General features: G+C 37.4%; 1 protein-coding gene across 1 annotated transcript in view; it reads left to right on the top strand.

Moving 5' to 3' along the window:
- Positions 1–19,346, top strand: part of RALGAPA1 (Ral GTPase activating protein, alpha subunit 1 (catalytic)) — a gene marked incomplete at its 5' end in the record, with an annotated part of 121,440 nt that overhangs the window by 98,061 nt on the left and 4,033 nt on the right. The window contains 1 exon segment of the mRNA XM_009587432.1: positions 13,864–13,988. Coding sequence (XP_009585727.1) covers positions 13,864–13,988 — 125 coding nt within the window.

Genomic DNA, 19,346 nt, shown 5'->3' with positions numbered 1-19,346 from the left:
ATCTTTTTGTACTGTTAAGAAAAATATATTCTAGGTTTTTTACTTCTGCATTCTTTCATAAATTGAATTTACCCATCTGAAGGGGGGGTATTGGTTCTACTGATTTCTGTGTAAAATATAGGTAGGCTTATGCTAGTTGCATTCTGGTTTAGAATAAAAGGATGTCAGTGGGCTACCCTGAAAAGCAGTGAAGTGCTTTATCAGCCTCCTAGAACTTCTGAATTTGGATCTGTCAGTACAGATCGCTTGAGGGAGGGAAGTTCTTCTTTGTTACTGCATCTTTTTAAGGTAGGAAATTTTTGTATGTTGTAAACTGGAGGTTAGTAGAGCAATCACTCTTTCATTATAAAATGTGTTTTAAATGTGTATAGATCCCTCTTTTAAACAAAAATTCTCAGGGAGAAGGCTGGGAGTCCTTAAACTGGAATGAAAAAGATAAACTAGTTCAATCTTACACAGAGTTGATTGCTTTGTACATAACACAAAATGACAGGTTTTTTGTTAATACCTACTTAGCCTTATTAATTAATTAAGCATTTTGCATAACAAAAGCCCTTTGTTAAAATGTTAAGACTCTTGCCCCCTTCAGGTGTTAAATTCATATAGATTTCTTTGATAGCTCTCAGAAGTCTGTGAATTAAAGCAGGGAAGGTTAAACAATTTTTCCTGATGTTTCTAAGATTTAAAGAAAGAAATGTTTTTAAACTATTTAAGCCCTTTTTTTATGTTGTCAAAGACAGCGTTGTTTATTGATTTAATCCTTTTCTAGTCATAATTCACCCCTAATAACAGATAAGTGACTTGCAAACAACTTGAAAGATTTGTATGATAAAACACTAAAAGCTGTGTATATATGAAGAATAAGTATATAACATTGTGTATGGTTGATTCTGATATTTAAATTGGTGGGAAATGGGGGAGATTATTTGTAACAAGCAAAACTGACAAACAGTAATGTCTGTGAGATAGAATGATGTTTTCGGGTGAGTTGAATAAGATATTGGCAAACTGTTTCTGCTTCATTCTGCATATGGTAATCAGGACAGTTGGGGCATGCTTTCCAGTGCCAACAGAGGGATTAGAAGATGGTAGGTACCAAAAAAAAAAAAAAAGAGGAGATTAATAGAAACTAGCACATTGGTTGTCTTTGTTCTCCTACAGGTCTGTGTTTCAGTTACTGAAAAAAGGGGTCATGTGTAATACTTGTCAGTATGTGGAAATATCTAGCTGGAGATGAAATACACTTCATGTAACAATATTCACTAATTAAACAGGTCAAAATTATAACAAAAAAGGGTGTATGTATATAGTTTATTCTGTATGTGCCACATACTTAATAGAAAAGTGGAATAAACTAAAATACCATATGGTAAGTCCAAAGGACATGAGTCCTAATCATAGCCTGGCCAATCAAATTAATTTCAATATACTTTCTAGACATTGAGAAAATAGTTTAATTGCTGATTAACTGCACCTGAATAGATCTGTGGGTCACAAATATATCTATCTCCTTCTCAATGCTTCTCCTCCCAAACACAGAAGAATGCAGGCTATTAGAAAATCTTTTAATTTCTGCTTGCCAAACCATAGTTACCATCCATCTGTTCTTGCCAATTGTGGAAAAAGGTCAGTTTTCAGCAAAGCCATGCATTTCACAGAAGGTATGTGGAGTGAAATTTCACAGGGGACATGATGGATCCTGATTCTTAGTGATAAACCTTTGGGGCCAGCAGGGTTGGCATATGGTTCAGCATGATATGAAGGCTTGGGTTCCCTGGCTTCACTTCTTTGGCGTGGAACTGATAAAACCTGGCTCTTAAGTATTGTTTCGCTGGACACCAATCACGGGCAGCAGGAACTGCCCATTTAACTCTCTGTGGGAAGGAAGCCCAGGCTGTGTTCACAATAGTACCATTGTAGTGCTGCAAACTGCTCTCAACAGCTTGACAGCACTAGGGAGGAGGGCGAAGGGGCTGCCTTACTAATTGCCCTTCAAAATAAAGGAAGAGGGAAGTAACTGAAAATTAATATTTGTTTTCTTCATTTAAATAGAAGAAGCCAGTCTTCGAGTTTTAAAAATCGTTTTCAAAATCGACTTTACTACCCTCCGAAGAGACTTGTAAGTCGATTGTTTCGTACCACTACTGCAGCAACCCAGGGTAAAGGGAAAACATTCTCTTCAACTATAAAAGGAAAAAAGAAAGGTAGTTGTAAAGTTTATTAAAGTACAGATTGGAATTAATGACAAAATTTGTCAGGAGAGAAGTTTTCTTTGTTACTATGTAGTGTGGAAATTGGAAATTGGAAATGTCTTTATATGTAGTCTTTTTGCTGGACAATATTCAATGTTAATTTCATATTTGTGTAATTTTACAGTTTGTAGTGATGTCTTTATGAAAGGCATTTTCCTTACTGTTTCTCTCATCAATGAATATGTCTATATATGCAGAGAAATTATTTAAGATAGAAATTTAAACATTTGAATGTGTGAACAGTGGGCTTAAGCATTCATGCTGATAGCAGAGCAAAGAGCCAGTTTTGCTTCTGTATTTTTACACTCATCAGCCTTAATTACTTGAGTTAAAACTGATGTAATGCTGAGTGTCAGAGTGGGGATAAATCCCTCTCCCAAAATCAGGAGTTAGTATGTGGGACTGCAGTTCCCCCTGGCCTGGACTATTCCACCTTATTTGTGGGCTGAAGTGATGAATGCAACACCTTAACATCTCTCATTGGCACGTTTGGTGCAACGTCCTTGATAAACTTCAGTCCCTTGGCCCGTTGGCCCTTTGCCTCCCCTGCTGCCTCCTGCAAACCCGCTGCTGCCAGGTGAACGGCTGCCGGCAGGAGCATCGCTCCAAAAAGGGCCTGAAGCAGTGGCAGCTGTAATGGGCTTCAAAACAATTAGCACAACATACCTTATAGGTTCATCGATTCCTGTCCTGGACACATTAGTAAGACAAATCCTCCCTGGAAGTTGGAGTAGGAATTCTGCCTGCGTAAGGGCTTCAGCGCTGTTTCCTTCACCGTTTTGTTTTCACCTCCGTAGCCTGTTACTGCGGAGCAGTAACATGGACTAGTGGGGTATTTGCAAATAGTGTCATTAGTCTTCTAACCACACAGCCAGTAAATTTAATGAGTAATCTGTGATAGTGTTGAGGTATTCGTCCTTCCCATATTGCTAGCCATTTGATCTTACTATCTTTTTAATTTCATGCTAAAATGCATGGGTTTGTAAACCCAACAATACACAGTAAATGGGAGCAAAACTGAGCCCTTCTACTATATGTTTGTGTTAATACGCTCCTGCTATATTTCAAACAGATAATTCATTGAATGCCCATTCTTCCTCTTACTGCAGAGTAGATTATATTTAAGTCAAGATTAATGGATAGATTCTGATGTTAAAACCCAGTCTCTGAGCCTGTCATTCCCTAGAGGCATATAGTGCATTAGTTTAAGCCAATATGCTGCTTATCATAGATACTATGACACTGTCTTAAATGACAGTTTACTGTACTTTGTTACTGCTTACTCTGGTAATAAAATCACTATATTGTGTTCTTGATAATTACAATATTAAATAGAAACTTAATTGGATTACTGCACATTTAGATACAGATAGTTCTTAAGTAATTGTCCACTGTAAAATTTCTGATACTCATTTTTTCTCTCATGAGGTGTGTGTTCTGTCAGTGTTCTAAGCTTAATACTTAGTTCAGTCACTTTAGCTGGAAAAGTGCTGAAAAGAGATCTACAGTGGGATTTTTCAGTGCAAAGGAATATCTTTTATCCTATAGCTTTTCACTTGAACCTCGTTGTTTTTAAAATCCTTCTATAGGATGCTTTCATTTGCAAATGTCCTTAAAAGAAAATAACTTCTGGGTTCTACAGAGTACAAGAATTCAGTAAGTAGTATTAATTCAGATTTTTGTCCCTCCACTTTGAAATTGCTAGAAGTCTGAGCATCAGGTTTTTTGCTGCCTAAGCAGATGATCATTCAATTCACTAAGTATAATCTCATAATATTTTTATAAGGTTATCTTAAAAAGGTAACTTTTTTATATAGCTGGTCTTTGTATAGTTTGATTTTGGAGAATATTTATACTAAAATTAAAATTTGTTAAGTCCATTACACTTGCACTCTAATTCTACATATCTTTATAAGTGCCTTTTGTAAAGGAGCTTGGTGCAGAGTGGTTACATTTTTCATTTCATAATTGAGTGTTTTAAGTGGTTAAGCATAGTCCAAATTTTATCCAATTCCAGCTTGTGTTAATGGTGCTACACTCACACTGCCTTAGCACCTGTTATGGATTTTGAGTCATCTGGCAGCCCGTGGGACTTAGATAAAGAAGTACCAGGTGTCCTGCCTGTCTCTTAATTGAGATGCAATGTAAACAATATAGACTTGGCAATATGGTTATAGGAATGGATTAAAGCCCAGCTTTGTCTGCGCTGATGAATCACAGCTTTTTCTTCCTAGATGATGTTATAAACCACTGAAGAATTTAGTTAACTGTGAGACCTGATGGAACAACATAAAAATAAACAATATATCAAGGATTTTCTTAGAAGGATGGTACTGCAGAATGTTAAATCTATGGGGTTTTCCAATGAAAATGTGAGCATCAATTACAATTTCTTGCAGTAAATTAGCAATTTTGAAAGTGCTCACGCTGTAAAAATGAAGATTCTTATATAAATTCAGATAAAGTCAATGCCTTTCAATATGTAATGTGTTAGTAAACTAGGCAGAAAGCAATAGCATTGACTTGGAAACACTCAGTGGCTGCAACTTTATCTAGTCTGTGCTTACCTTGCAGGACTTTTAACTATTTAACTATAGGATAGATAAACTGGAAGTAATCTACTTTAGCTGTAAGATTAGTATTCTTGAAGAAAAAAGCCTCTAAATGGCAAAAATATGTGTTGTTATAATTTGCCCAATAACTTTTAATTTATTACAAATTTATTGAACTTTTTAGTAGTATAAAAAATAAAAAGTAATTTTCATTATATTCATTTAAAGAATGATGCAACTGTGTGCATTGGAAACAAATTGCAAGATCTGGAATGATGGGATTAATTTGTATGGATTTATCTATTATATATTCCCTTGTTTTCTTCATAAAGAAATATCCCTCAGAAATTGCCTCAGAAGGCTCTTTTGCAGTTACAACTTGTATTGAAAAAGATTTTTATTGAGGATGTTAGATACTACATTTTACGTTTGCTTAAATTCTACAGTCTTAGTCTGTTATTTGTTTTTCATATATATTTTCATTTTTTTATTACATCTACGTTAGTTAGTAGATTGTCATATATATACATTACTTCTTAAAATTTGTGGGTTTGGATAATTAACACTGAGTCCCATCTGCAGTTTCAAAATATTTTCATGAAATGCAACTTAAAAGTTTACTTTTAAAATACAACTTTGTCCTCTGAGTTTTATGTTCCCTTTTTATGAGGAAGAAAATAGATTGTTACATTTTATTGCAAAAGTGCTGTCATTAATATTGAAAATATGGTTTCAGTGGAGACAAAAATCACCTTAGAAGACTATAAAATTATTAATTCTTTCACCTGTTCAGTAGTGTCAAGCATAGTAATTTTTCTTCTTCTCTTTCATCTAAATAACTTGCATCCAATATGAGGAGAATGAACTGAATTCTGCTTTATGAGTCATCAGTATTGTGGCTAAGTTCCAACTGCATACACAGAAGCTGCTTTCATTTACGGTGTAGCTGTGTAAACGGATGCCCAGAGTAAAATATTTATATGCAATTTTCAATATTGGCAGTATTTAAGAAACAGAAAAGAACCCAGGCTGACTTTGAGATATCAAGTTGACTTGAGTAAATAGAAGTTGCAGTTGGAAAAAATAATCTCTTTATTTGTATACCGTGCAAGCTAGATATGGAAATCACTGAAATGCAATAAATAGGGAACACCATGATGCCAGTTCTACAGAGTCACTTTTCATAATATAAGAGAACTTTTAACTATTCCTCTCGGTGTGGCCGGTTGATACTGATCACCCGCCTACATACAAAACGCAGCTAGTTGCAGGGCTTCCAACACTGGATCAATAGCAGCCTGACTTACATCCTTAATTCTAAGAGCCAACAAAGTACAAATTGCTGTGACTCAGTATGGGTTCAGCTGGTTTGACAACTACTGCACAATCTCTTCTTTCAGAGTGAGATTTCCCAGAAAAAACTTCCATTTCTGTCATGTGTGGGTTTTGTCCTGTCTTCCTTTAGAAGTCAAATTCTGCTATGGCTAACTTTTCCTTTCAGCTTCTCTAAAACCTTGGTCCACACCTGTACTTGTTATCTTTTCACTGGAGGTAGTCCTCCTTTCACATTTTGACGTCAGGAATTGTAATTTACTAGGAAAAACCTGCCCAATAAAATTGATGCTTTCATCCTTTTAAGTACCTCAAACTGTAGCAATTAATTCTGTGGGGTTTGCACACCTTCTCAGGCCAGGGAGCACGAAACTTAAAATCTCCTACCAACATGTGCCATTTGTTGTGCCTCACTGTTTCTTTGTTTCCTTTGGTCTTTAATATCCTGGGAGCATTTTTGTATGTTGACAATGCTACAGATTCAGGTTTTTTCTAGAAAAGAAGAGGTGTGCTTCTAAGTTTGCTGAGGTGGCAAATATAGTAAACAAGAGGGTGCCATCCTATGTAGCTTTTCTTAAAATATTTTTAATCTTTTTTTATATAAATAGTGTATACATGCAATTAAAAAACCTCTTGCAGGTGTCCATTGATCCTACAAGCAAGTATCTCTGGGTGGTGGATTTTCATTTTCCAGTTAAGGATGGAGCAGTGCTTTGGTTTCTGCTTGTCTAAATTATTTTCCAAATGCCTGGCTGACAAAGTCATACTCTCCACAATCATATCAATATATATTGACTTCCTGGCTGATTTTGCTAACAGTTGGAACTGCCAGGAATGCAGCTGTACATGTATTTCTGACAGTAGTTTGTAATTTAACCTGAAAGAGTCCATCTTGCTATTTAGAAATGCATTCTCTGGCTTTTTTCTGAGAGGTATTTCTAGGCGATCATCAAAACCTCCTTTTTTTCCTAGCACTGGAATCAAAAAATCTCAGGTGCTACATACCGTCAGTATTGTGATCATATATTCCAGTACACAGTTATATTGTGATACACTACACAGGTGTGCACATATAATTTATGAATAAAACTTTCATGGAAGTGTCTCATTTTGGTTTATGTTCAGTTTTTCAGAATGAGAGTCAGAGTGATGGAAAAAATTGAGTGAAGAGCCCACATTTTTACTTCCTTTCACAAAGGGAGTCCTGTTGTTATAATTCTGATTTTTCTTTTTTTTCTTTTCCTAACAAAAGAAAAAAAAAAGTTGTGTTATCAGTCTACTGGACTTGACCAGCGCATCGGTAGGGGTGTAGGAATGCCTGCAGCATTGTTGAGCTTACAACTTGGAACTTCATAGTTCTAGCGTGTTTCCTGAACTATAGTGATCTTGATGCATTTTAAACCATCCAGACATCATCTTGAAGTCATGTACTAAAATGGAAGCTGAGGCATAACATTTTATTGTGGAATTTGAAGTGATAAATACTTTCTTTTGTCTTTTGGAAAAATACAGGGTTTCTGCCTTTGGTGACTTTAGGTGCTTCACAAATGCATTCTTTTTAAATTCCATTGGACAAATGAAATACTGATCTTTTAAAGAGGTTTTTCAGAGATTAGAAATATTTCCATCACCACTTTAGTGTATCAATGAACTATACATCTCTTCAGCACTTTTTTAACTTTCTGTCATTGAAGTAGGTTCCCCAGCATAATCCTTCTCCCCAGAAGCTGCTTAGGAAATCTGTCTTGATAAAACATTCTCTGTCTTCTTTTTCCAAAACTCTTGAGAGCAGTTAAGCATATAACTACCCTATTGATCTGACCCAAGTTCCTCCCTACTGGCCCTATAGGTGCCTGAGTCTAAAATACAGATGATGAGAATCGCCACACAGCAAATGCCTACTCTTGGATGCCTGTGAAGTTCACAGGTATCTAAAGCTTTCACTGCCTGGAGATCTGCCCACTTCAGCACACACTAGAGCTGCCTGCGTCCTTGCTATATCCTGAACAGCCAAATGCCCAGTTCATGCCCCTCTTTATCCATTGAGTAGGCAGGTATTTCTTTGCTCATCTGACATGCAAGGCAGCGATGCTAAGAGTTTTTAAGGTATACTCACTGGATTAGAGCCCACACAAACACAACAGGAGGTAACTCCCTGGTTATATCAATCAGCCAGGAAATGAGAGAGCAGTTTCCAATTTTGAGGCCACATCTCCTGCCTCTTACAAAACTGTTCTAACCGCTGGGACTGAGGACATTTTGTAATCAGGCACACTCCGTTAACTGCTGAAATTGCTCTTCGTTTCATAAAATAAGATCTCCTCTGAATCACAGGGAAAGTACATGCTCATCTGTATAGCCTAATGGTTATGGTACTTTCCTGGGAGAGGAGAGTCCCTGGATTCCAGTCCCTGCTCAGGAAGCATTTGTTATCAAATAGTCTTTGGAGCAGGCAGTAGGATTTCTTCTCCAGCCCTTTTGTGAATCTAGCACTTAGATGCTCTGGTAATAGACAGATGACAGAATTGTGAAGTGCCATATCCTTAATTAAAGTCTTGGAAATTTTACTCCATGTTGAAACTGTTTTTTCTTCATTTTTTTCAGCCACAGGTTAATGGCATTTTAGGATTGGTATTCCCTGGGTGATTGTAACATAGTAATCATGCATCCACTCTTCTTTAACTGCAAAATACTAGATAGATTTATTGTAGAGCATTCTATTCAGTTCTAAAACTGAGAGGTGTGAGTAAGAAGAATGGAAAGAAAATGTGAAGTCAGAATGACAATGAATCTATGGAAATGACTATGAGGAGATGAATTCAACAGAAGGACTTGAAAGATGGAGACAGTAGAAGAGGCTGAACAATGGGAAGTATGGGATTTTGTGGAGACTGCATGGTTAAAATTACAGGAAAGGAAAAAATAAATATTAAACAACTACAGATGTGGGAAAACGTAGCAAACATTTCCTCACCAAATTGAAGGGTGACAAAGCCATGGATTAAAAAAAAATGGGCAATGTGAGGGAATTGTTTTGGATATAAAGGAAAAAGATTAAGATGGTGGATAAAAATGCAAGGAGGAGAGCCGTTTTGCTTGTATTATTGTGGCATATATATATCCTTAGCATAGACCCCAGTCTCATTATACTGAGATGGAGTACAGTACAAGACAGATGTTGTTTGTCCCCCAGAGGTAAAAAAGCCAAGTATAAAACTGAAGACAGCAAATGAAAGCAGATACAAAATGCAGGGCAATGTGAAACAGTAGTAGACAGCATGAATAGTTGCATGACCTACACAGCAATGGACTTAAGTCTTCCAAGGTGTTTTCCTTTTTCTTTTTTGATAAATGTCATAGCAAAGGGGAGAGTTTGAGGGGGGATTGTTTTGTGGACACTTACAGAGAGCTGGTGCTCGGCGTAAGAAGCCACGTGGAAAAAAGTACAAAAGCGCCTGTCCAAAAATGTCAAGGTGAGTGAGAGTGACTGGCTGTGTTAACTGACTGGAGGCAAGAGTAGTTTTGACAAAATTGATCAAATAGGTATGGACTATAAAGTTAAAATAAGTAGGCTGCATTTGTGCTAGGGGCTGTCAGACTGATGGCGATACCTGAAGAGAATGCCCCATCTAAGCAGTATGTTCAGAAAGTGGGCTCTGCAATGCTCCGAGTAGATATAAGGAGGAATAAAAATTCATTTGTTGAGGCCAGAGAAAGGATATGGCAGTAACTAAGATGTGAAGTAAGAGCCTAGATAATTTGTTCATGTAGATGGCTAGAAAAAGTTTTAGCTTAGATTATGCAAAAAGAATCTGCAAGATGTAGATGTATTCTGCCATAGGAATCTAAATGGAGCTTGAGTTAAAAAAGAAAGTGATACAATCAACGGTGATGGAGAGCTATTAGGTGAAGACATGAGCTGTTTTTCAGACAGATTAAGTGTAAGTAGGTGATCTGACAGCCAGGATTTTGGTGCTTGTTCCAAGTGCAAATCAACAGTTCTAAAAAAATTGCGTATTTACAGTAATAATAGAAAGTACAGTATTTTCAGTATTAATAGAAATAATTGCAGGTTTAGAGAATAAGTAAAATGTATTGTAATGCAAATGAAGTTTTAGCTGGAGTGACTACAACCTGAATAACCTGTAAAGGTACGATTCTTGATTTTTTTCTTGTACTGATTGTATTTTTCAGAACAATATCTTCTGAAAAAGCATAATGAAGTCATTAGATTTTTTGTTACGCTTTTTGCAGATTATATATCTGCAAGTTTTTAGCTGACAGATTTGGGTGCATGCTTTAATGTATATCTTACCTTTTTATCTGTTCTCTTTTGTTCCAGTTAGCACCTTCTTCAGAAGCAGAAAGCTCACAACACTATTGTTTAAGTGTTTAGTCACTCTCTGTGCTAGTCTTCCTCCATTGGTTTGTCCATGCATCATTCCCGTTCCATCTTAATTGCTGATGCCAGTGGCAACATCCACTGGCCATAAGAATACAGCTTGCATTGCCCTATTATTACTAGCCATTGAGTTTGTATGTGCCACTCAATTTATACGTGCTAATAACTCTTCCCTAGAGAGCAGCATTTTAAAGAAATAAATGTCTGGCCTGTTAGAAATAATGTAGAAATTAACTACCATGGGTTTATGGTCACTCTTGCAGATAGTTGCATTCAAATACAGTGTAGAACTAGATTATCTCAGCCACAACAGCATACAAATTTGAAGTTTTAAAATACTAGAATGTTCTCAAACTATAAGTGAATAGAAGATAAAAGATTCCAAATCTTGGCTACTCAGTTTCTCATACAGAAAAGGAGTTCTTCTGAGGAGGGCATGTAATTTCTTAGTGCAGAACACAGGAAGCTTTGGACTTGGCGTTCGCATCAGATTTTTGTTTTGTTTTTAAGCAGGGTTCTGTTTTTAACAGGCTGCAGATGGTTTTGTGGATTGTTAGGACAAGCAGCAACCTGGCTAGCTGAATTACTTTTCTCTGGGTGTACTAAATGTGCATTTGAATTAGACTTCTAGAACTGATACAAGCATGTCCTCTCCACTGTGTAACGAAAACATCATTATCCTCCTCAGTCAACATCTGTGTCGAGACTGCTTTATTTGTTTAGGAGATAGGTACCTCGACTGGAGAATGTGAATGTCCTTGTCACGTTCAAAGCGGTAACTTTCCTTCATTTTTGCCTTATTTGTGTATAAGCTTTGGATATAATAGGATAAACTAAAAGGTTTCCTTTAGAGACCTCTGAAAGTAGAGCATTTTAAAAGCAGGTAGGTGTCTCCACCCTACTTTTTCATGAAACATTTTACCCATTCAAGCAGACTTTTAAAAACAGCTTGTTTTGATAGCAGCCTGTTCTCCTGTGGGCCTTCAGCCTTTGCTTCCTGGCAGCACCTTTGGTGCGAAAAGAGAGTGATCAATTGGAAGACTATCAGTGCCAGCATGCATAGAGTGATAAGTTAACACACCACTGGGAATTTCTAGGGCCCACCAAGATACTTCACTTCTAATGTGCTAACAAGCTCATTTTTCTACCTCTTGCCTCTTCAGTTATTTTTTTTTCTCAGAAGAGCTTAGAAGTTGAGTGCATCAGGCATAATGAAAAGCTCTGTAGGAGGGAGAAGCAATAACCCCATTTTTCCCTTTTCAGCCAAATAGAAAATTAGTTTCTGGTAATACACAAAGGCCAGTATTTTTTGTGCAAGGGGCACTGCTGTGAATCAAAGGACTCTATTAACTGCAGAAAATTCAGCAGCTGTGAATCTCCCCCAATGAAAAAAGTGCTTTTCAACAAGTTGTGAGATACGTAGTATTATTTAGACTTCAACCATCAGTTTCATCGTCTACCACTTATACATAGCCTCTTAAAAACTGTGCTATATTACTTGCCTCTGTTAAGGCTCAATACTGTGTTTATCCCCCAACCTAAGAACTGTTACAATGGGAGATTTTTATATTTTCTCTTGTCCCAGTGCTTCTATTATAGCTTCTCCAGCCTGAGACTTCTGCTGAGGTTCAGCTGTCTCAGGATCCAGAAAGAATTCGGAACACAGATTTTGGAGGGAAACTTGTTTCCCAGTTTCACTATGTAACCAAGTTGTGGTCTAAGGAAATACAATGAAGATCGATTTATTCACTTCAAGTTCTTTTCAGATAATATATTCTCTATACATTTTTTCATCTTTAGATACACTGCAAAATCTACTGTAAATATGGTACAGAAAACAACTGCAAGAAGGTTTCATAGGAAAAGTTCCGTAATTGTTGAAGTATAGTTTTAAAAGCTAAGATGAAGGGTATTGTTTCCAGCTGTAATTTGGGGCTGACAATTTTACTGCGTATCATAACTGAAAATGGTATCGTTATTTATTTTAAATGTTAGCACTTATTATTAAAAATGCTTATCACTTGTAATGCAGTTTTTATGTTTGGATTGCTAAAAAATTGCGAGATCAATATTATCCCCATGTCACAGATGGTGAAATTGAGTCAGAAAGGTGGTTTCCTCACTGTCCCTGTTCCCCCCAAAAAGAGCAGCAAACCTGAATCAGAACTTCAAGAAGCTGATTCTGAGTGCATTCCTCCACAGCATGCTGATTTGTTTGGGTTTTCTTTTTAGGAAAAGAGAACTATGTAAGGAGAAAATGGTCTCACTATCTACAAATAAAATATGAAAAAAAAGTGTGCACAAGCATAAATGCCAGGGAAAATTTCTGATCGTTTTACGGTTCTGTAAGATAACTGGAGAAGGTCTCCCTCATTCAACGTATTGAGTCCAGCTGGAGGACTTTGAAAGTTGTGAGAGAAAAGGTTAACTGATTTCTCAGTTCAGGAACTATACGACATGAAGTCAGCATGGTAGTTTTTCTTGATAATTGTATGTTGCTGCCTGCTGCTCTACATTTTGACAGCCATTTCCATAGTTGCTTTCGTGAACAGCAGAAATATTCTCTCTTTTTCTCGCTCTCTCTGTGCTAACAGCACAATCAGGCCTGCTGGAACAAAAAGCCTGGAGAGGGTTCTTCAAAAGCAACAACACTTCAAGATACCGGTCTCTTGTCAATAATATCAGAGAGGGAGAACACAGGGAAAAGGAAGAAGTACAGTATTTTGCTGTCAGTGCCCTGCCGACACCCTGTTAGCCAGTATTTAAGGGTCCTGTGGATTCTTTACAAATATTCTTGCTTGTTTTAACAGCATAATTGACGAGGTGTTTTTCCCAATACTCAAATTTAGCTCTGTGTTTATCTTAACTGCGTGTGTGTGTGTTTAGGGATTATGGAAGCAGTTTGTTACGGAAAAGTGCAAAGTCATTTATTTTGTTAATGCTAATGTTATTTTTCATGCTATACCTCTTAAAAATTGTAACGTTTTATATGTAATTGTGACCAGAGTACAGCCAAATCAGTTACTTAAAAGAGAGTATTTCAGTTGCTGTTGTTTGAAAAAATTTTCAGAAAGTTTTGCATCGCACGTGAAAAAAAGATAGTTGAACCATAAGGTTTACATTAATCGTGTTTATCTTACAGTTAATATTACTTCAGTGCATCAGATAATATCATAGTTATATAAAGAATTAAAAAGAAGTGTGTACAGTCATTGAAATACATGATACGTACTTAACAAAAACAAGAATTCTGAATTACTAGGCACTAATATTTAGCAGTTACAGTACATTATATAAATTGCTCCTTAATTCTTAGCTAAACCAGTTATGAGGAGAGAGCACGATACCTGCAAACAATTGTTCAACATCATCTAGAACCTACAACTTTTGAGGATTTTGCTGCTCAGGTTTTCTGTCCAGCACCTTACCACCATTTGCCCTCAGAGACAGGTAAGAAGTACAGTAAAGAACTGGTTTTGTACAGTCTTACTTGAAATGCAGTATCCTTACTTATAAAGACTAAAAATTCAGACCTTCGCACATCATTAAGAGTTACCATTAATCGAAAAGACTATATATGTTTGTATTTGAGGACCTTGGCAAAGTTGCTTTTAAATCTTTATTCTGTTGCCTGGCATCATGAGCCAATGCCTGGCATTAAGATTTGGCAAGCTGCTTTAATATAGCAACCAGACCCTGTATTTTTACAGTGAATTTTATCACATTCCCTTGTATAAAATCTCCATGGGAGTGTTGGTACTCCTTCATCCAGGCTAGTTCAGGTAGACACATTCTTTAATCTAAGTACAAAATACTGTCCTTCCTCACAGGAAAGTTTTAAAAAACTACGTTTTTAGAATGTAAAGTTTTAAATCGGAAATCTGAGAGCCTTGCAATCATCAATTTTGTTTCCAAGTTAATTAGGTGCAAAGTTGTTTTTAAGGTCATTTTTGCCTTCCAGTGAAATACCTGTTTTATAAGAGGATACTGCATTTTCAGTTACTAATGACAAAATCGGTAAAAGAAAATGAGTAACTCAAGGCCTTCCTGTTCTGAAATTTCTTGAACTCCTTATGATTATTTCATTATTTTATTTCCCCTCTTTTTAGATCATTAAATATCAGTTCTGTTTATCTGAAGGTAAGACAAAGTGTCCAAAAAACCCCTTTGTTCCTCTTACTTTTACTAGAGCACTAAGCTTGTAACCAAATTGTATGCGAACTTTCCTTGTTGCCCTTGTTCACACTAAAAAGAATTTCACACTGATTTGAGAAATGACCACTACATCTTCTTAAAGTTTTAGTCTTTTACTAACCTCAGGTCTGCATGAAGCACTAACACTGGTTCTGGGATTAAGGTAACTAATGATAGAGACAGTTGTTGAATGAGTAACACTTTATTGTGTTGACCTTTGTTTCTCAGCATGAACAAGTAGTACTGGATGGCAGTGGTGTGTTTTGTACCCTGTGCTGTCTTTCATTGATGTTGTAAGACATTCTGCAGTGATAACATAGGAGAGAAGGAGAAGAAGAATGTGTAACACTTGAAATTCCTTGTGCAGTATTTAATAGCGAATAAATCAAAATGCTTCTGTGGAAAAGCTGTAAATCTAAATAAAAGAAATTTTGTAAGAATAAATTAATTTGGCAAGTTGTTATCTCAAAATTTGTTTCTCAATTGCAAAAATATGCAGAAATAAATTCTAAAATTATAGAGGAGTTGTGATACGACTACAGAAAGAATGACTGAGAGATGTTAAAAGGTTGAGACTCCTTTGCTTGAAAGTGTAAACCATAAGTAGAAATAAGGTGCAGTTTCGAAGTATAGTAAGTGGTATAGTTATGCTAGTGCAAATAGTCAAGGACCAAAGGGAAACATAATTAAAAGTAATTAATTTGAAACTAATTAAATCAGTATTAAAAAAAAAGTAACATAATTTAATGTATGAAAACATTTGAATAGGAAAAATCTGTAACAAGAAACATTAAAAACAATAACCAGGGATACCAGTCCTTGCCACATTTCCTACCTAATGCACTCAGTGAGTATTCAACACCAGACACTTCCGTATGGCTAGTATATATTCTATATTCTAGTGCACTTGTATCAGTTCTGCCTATTCACTTTCAGAAATCTCATTCCAGGCTAAATCATTCTGCCCTCTTCCTCTAGTTCATTCTTTCGGGGTGAAGCAAAGCTGCTTTTCTGTACTAGTTTGGTGCACTGGAGAACACCTCTCTACAGTAGCAATTCCTGTATTCCTTTAAAAATTGTCCGAGTCATACTTGATACTCTCGAACATGGTCTGGGAAAAGATGATGATTTTTGGAAACTTGATTTTAGACTTAACCTTTCTATCAAATGTAATAATTTTCTGCAGGAATCTCATTAATAGGAGCTTGTGATGTATTTCACATCTGCTTGTATGCTCGTGTGTGTTTACGTACCACGAAACATGATGTCCTGTCCTGAGGGCCACATTCTTCTGGACCTTGCGCTGTGCAGTGGAACTGACCAATACATCAGTGTCAGGAGCAGCCAGGAGCTTCCTAGGACGGACATGCAGCACAGTGTGACCCGGTGTCAGAGTCAAAGAACCTGTCCCTAGACCTGCCTGACTCTGAGTTTTCATTCCAGCACAGGGACGCTGGGGATGCTCTGGCAGTCCTGCTTGCAGCCTGGGGGCTGACCCCTGCTCGGTCCGGGGCTGCTGGGGCTCTGATACTCAGCTCCAGGACAGAGTGCCTGAAATAGCACCACACCATCTGCCCCCAAGCTGACTCTGGAGGGCACAAATTCTAAAGCTTGAGGCAGGCATAAATTGACACTGCAGTCGTCTGCCAAAAAGTTTATCCCAGGGCTTGGGGTTAGCCTGGAAGCCACGGGTTTCCAGTTCTAACAAAGGCAGACCTGTGAGCAAGGTGGCTACAGATGACCCAGAACTTTGATGGACCATGATCCCAAGAAAGTCCACCACATGTGGTATTAAAAAAATAGATACCCCTAAGTTTCCAGGGTCCCTACAACAGACAGGTTTCTTGAACAATATGTGGAGATACTAGGAAAAATTTCTTCACTGAAAGGGTTATCAAGTACTGGAACAGGCTGCCCAGGGAAGTGGTTGAGTCACCATCCTGGAAGTATTTAAAAAGACTTGCAGATGTGGCACTTAGGGATGTGGTTTAGTGGTGGACTTGGCAGTGTTAAGTTTACAGTTGGACTCGATGATCTTAAAGGTCTTTTCCAACCTAAATGATTCTGTGATTCTATAAGAGCTCTGAATTGTGCCAGGATTGCACGTAGGAGTGGCACTGGAGTCCTGCCTGGCAATCCACACACATTCATCACCCCCAAGATGACTCGGACAAAACCTTGCAGGCTGTCTGCCAGACATTTCCATGTCATCTGAAAATTTCTGACCGGCTTCTAAAAATACAACACAATTATTTTTTTTAATGAAAAGTATTTCATTTATGTCTGTTTTTTTAATGAAAAAGAACTGACCAGAAGAGACTAGAAAAGATTTCCACATTTCAGATATTATAGACTTGATTCTTTAACTGGATCATGATCTCCAAGATTACAATTGCTGAATATGTTTAACTTTTATAAAATATTATATACAATTTTTCTTCTAAGGAAGATATATAGAAACCGTGAAGCTACTACAGCCCATCACCAGGTGTTGTAGTTTTGTTGTTGTTGTGATCCCATTGGCTGGTTTCAGCATGCCAGTTTTTTCATTTGAGCTATGGTGATTGGAGCAAATAGAGAACATGGCATTTGGTAACAAACACTGTTTCCTCAGATATTTTATCAAAGGCTCAGCCCTCAGCAAAAGCCGTTTCCTTCCTTAGAGTGGTTGCTCTTCAATACAGTTTGATTGTGGCTGCTGCTGTTTTATCTAGATACTTAGTTTGCCCTGTCAAAATACCTGACAAGTCCACCTTCCCAAGTTTAGGAACCTGACCAGTGTACATTTTAAAAAAATTGAGATTTACCTGCACTTAATCACAGAATATAAATCAGTTGCCTCTGTATTTTTTACTTTGTGCTGACTCTGTTAAATAGAGTATCTGCAAATACTCTGTTAACTAGAGTAACTCTTGCTATACAGCTATTGAGTAAACCAGCTGTCTGTGACACCAGAACAGGTTGAGAGAACTGTCAATGGTAAGCTCAATGATACTGAAGGGCTAAGATTCTGAGCGTTAAAATGTACTGATGTCTTGGGTTTGGTTTTTCTCTATCTTCTATTTTTCCCCTCTCTTCCTTCTAAAAATAGTACCTCAGTACAGTAAACCTTATAAAGAAGGGGCCTCTCTACATTAGTCATAGTATTTTCCTTGGGATAAAGGCATCAGACTTTTTTGATCCCAACAATCATTCCTATATTTTCAAGCCTGTGTTCAGAACAATTCTGCTGCCCCGCTCCCAAAGTAAGCCTGACAGGCAGGGAAGCAGGGGAGTGTGGAGGTAGCAATACTTCAGCCTCGCACAAGAGAAACTCAGATTCACCAGCCTGCATCTTAATCTCTTCTGCTGCTTGTTTGCTGGGTAACTTTGAACTGGGAATCTTTTTGGCCCTGTATTACCCCTTCGCAGATGAGAATGACGGTGCTTTTCTCACTATAGAAGGGTCTAAGCAACACTTGTTGATGGCGGTGGTTGAAGTTTGTGACTGGAAGTGAAGTTGAAATACAGAAATGAGGGCTGTATGTCTGGCAGGGCGGGGAATAGTTTCTCATTATCCCTTCTCCAGTCCAAACTTAGGAAGATCTTCGTTTTCATTTCAAATCAGAGCAAAACCACAGAACTGACTGAAATTTTCCAAAAATTTCATATTGGAACAACTGAAGCTGAAACTTTATGCATTTCTGAACTATTGTCCTTAAGTCGACTACTTGGGTGATAGTAAGCTGGGGATCTTCAGCACTTTGAGGCAGTAAATTCAGTGTGGACCGCTACAGACCCAAACAGATCAACTTTCTACATTTAATAAAATGGGTCTACTGAAAAAAAAGAGTATGATTGTCCAGTTAAAAAGCATCCCATGCACAAGGGGACAAAATTAAATTTTAATCTTGACATTTCCTAGTTTTTGAATGTTTGACTATGAATTTATTGTCTTGTGACAACATTTTCCTTGGGTAATTCCTTCCTTTTTTTTTTTCTTTAAGGCATAGGGCAAAAGAGAAATTCTGTAATACTAATTGACAGCCACTGATTCATAAGCAAAACTGTAACCTCTAGATCCACCACCACGCCTGCAGACTGAGATAGGGCAATAACTGGTAGTAATGGTAAGCTGTCTTACCTCTGCCTAGATCTCCAGTAGTGGAAAGATTGGGAATTTTGCCAGTGGGTTTCACAGATATTAGTTGACAGAGAGGAGTGAGTTTACCCAACAGTGATGTTTCCAGCTGGGTTCTGAAGAGCATTCTTCCCTGGACATGGGCTCTGCTGCTCTTTTGCCATAAACTTAATCTCTTTTTGCTGTCTCATGTCTGGCTTTTAGTTCTTTCTCTCCTACCCAGTTCAAGTCTCCCAGGTCTTTAGGCCACTCGCCATCCCTTCCTCACCTTCTCGTCTTGCTTTGCAGCTGCTTTTGCAGTCTTTCTCTCTGCATCCGCTTCTCACTTCCTTTCCTCATTTCCCAAAATTAGTGAGAGACTTTATTGACTTGACTGTAGCAAGGCTCTGCTGAGCATGACGGACAACTTGGCCGGATTCAGACTGGAATTTGTAAGAGCGGCAAAGGGCACAAGCTTTTCAAAAATGATTACCTTTTTCCCTGGAGGTCGGGGC

This window comes from Fulmarus glacialis, unplaced genomic scaffold (genome assembly GCF_000690835.1).
Source record: "Fulmarus glacialis isolate BGI_N327 unplaced genomic scaffold, ASM69083v1 scaffold10161, whole genome shotgun sequence".
NCBI lineage: Eukaryota > Metazoa > Chordata > Aves > Procellariiformes > Procellariidae > Fulmarus > Fulmarus glacialis.
The sequence above is the reverse complement of the archived record's forward strand: the minus strand, read 5'-3'. Positions and strand labels throughout refer to the sequence as shown.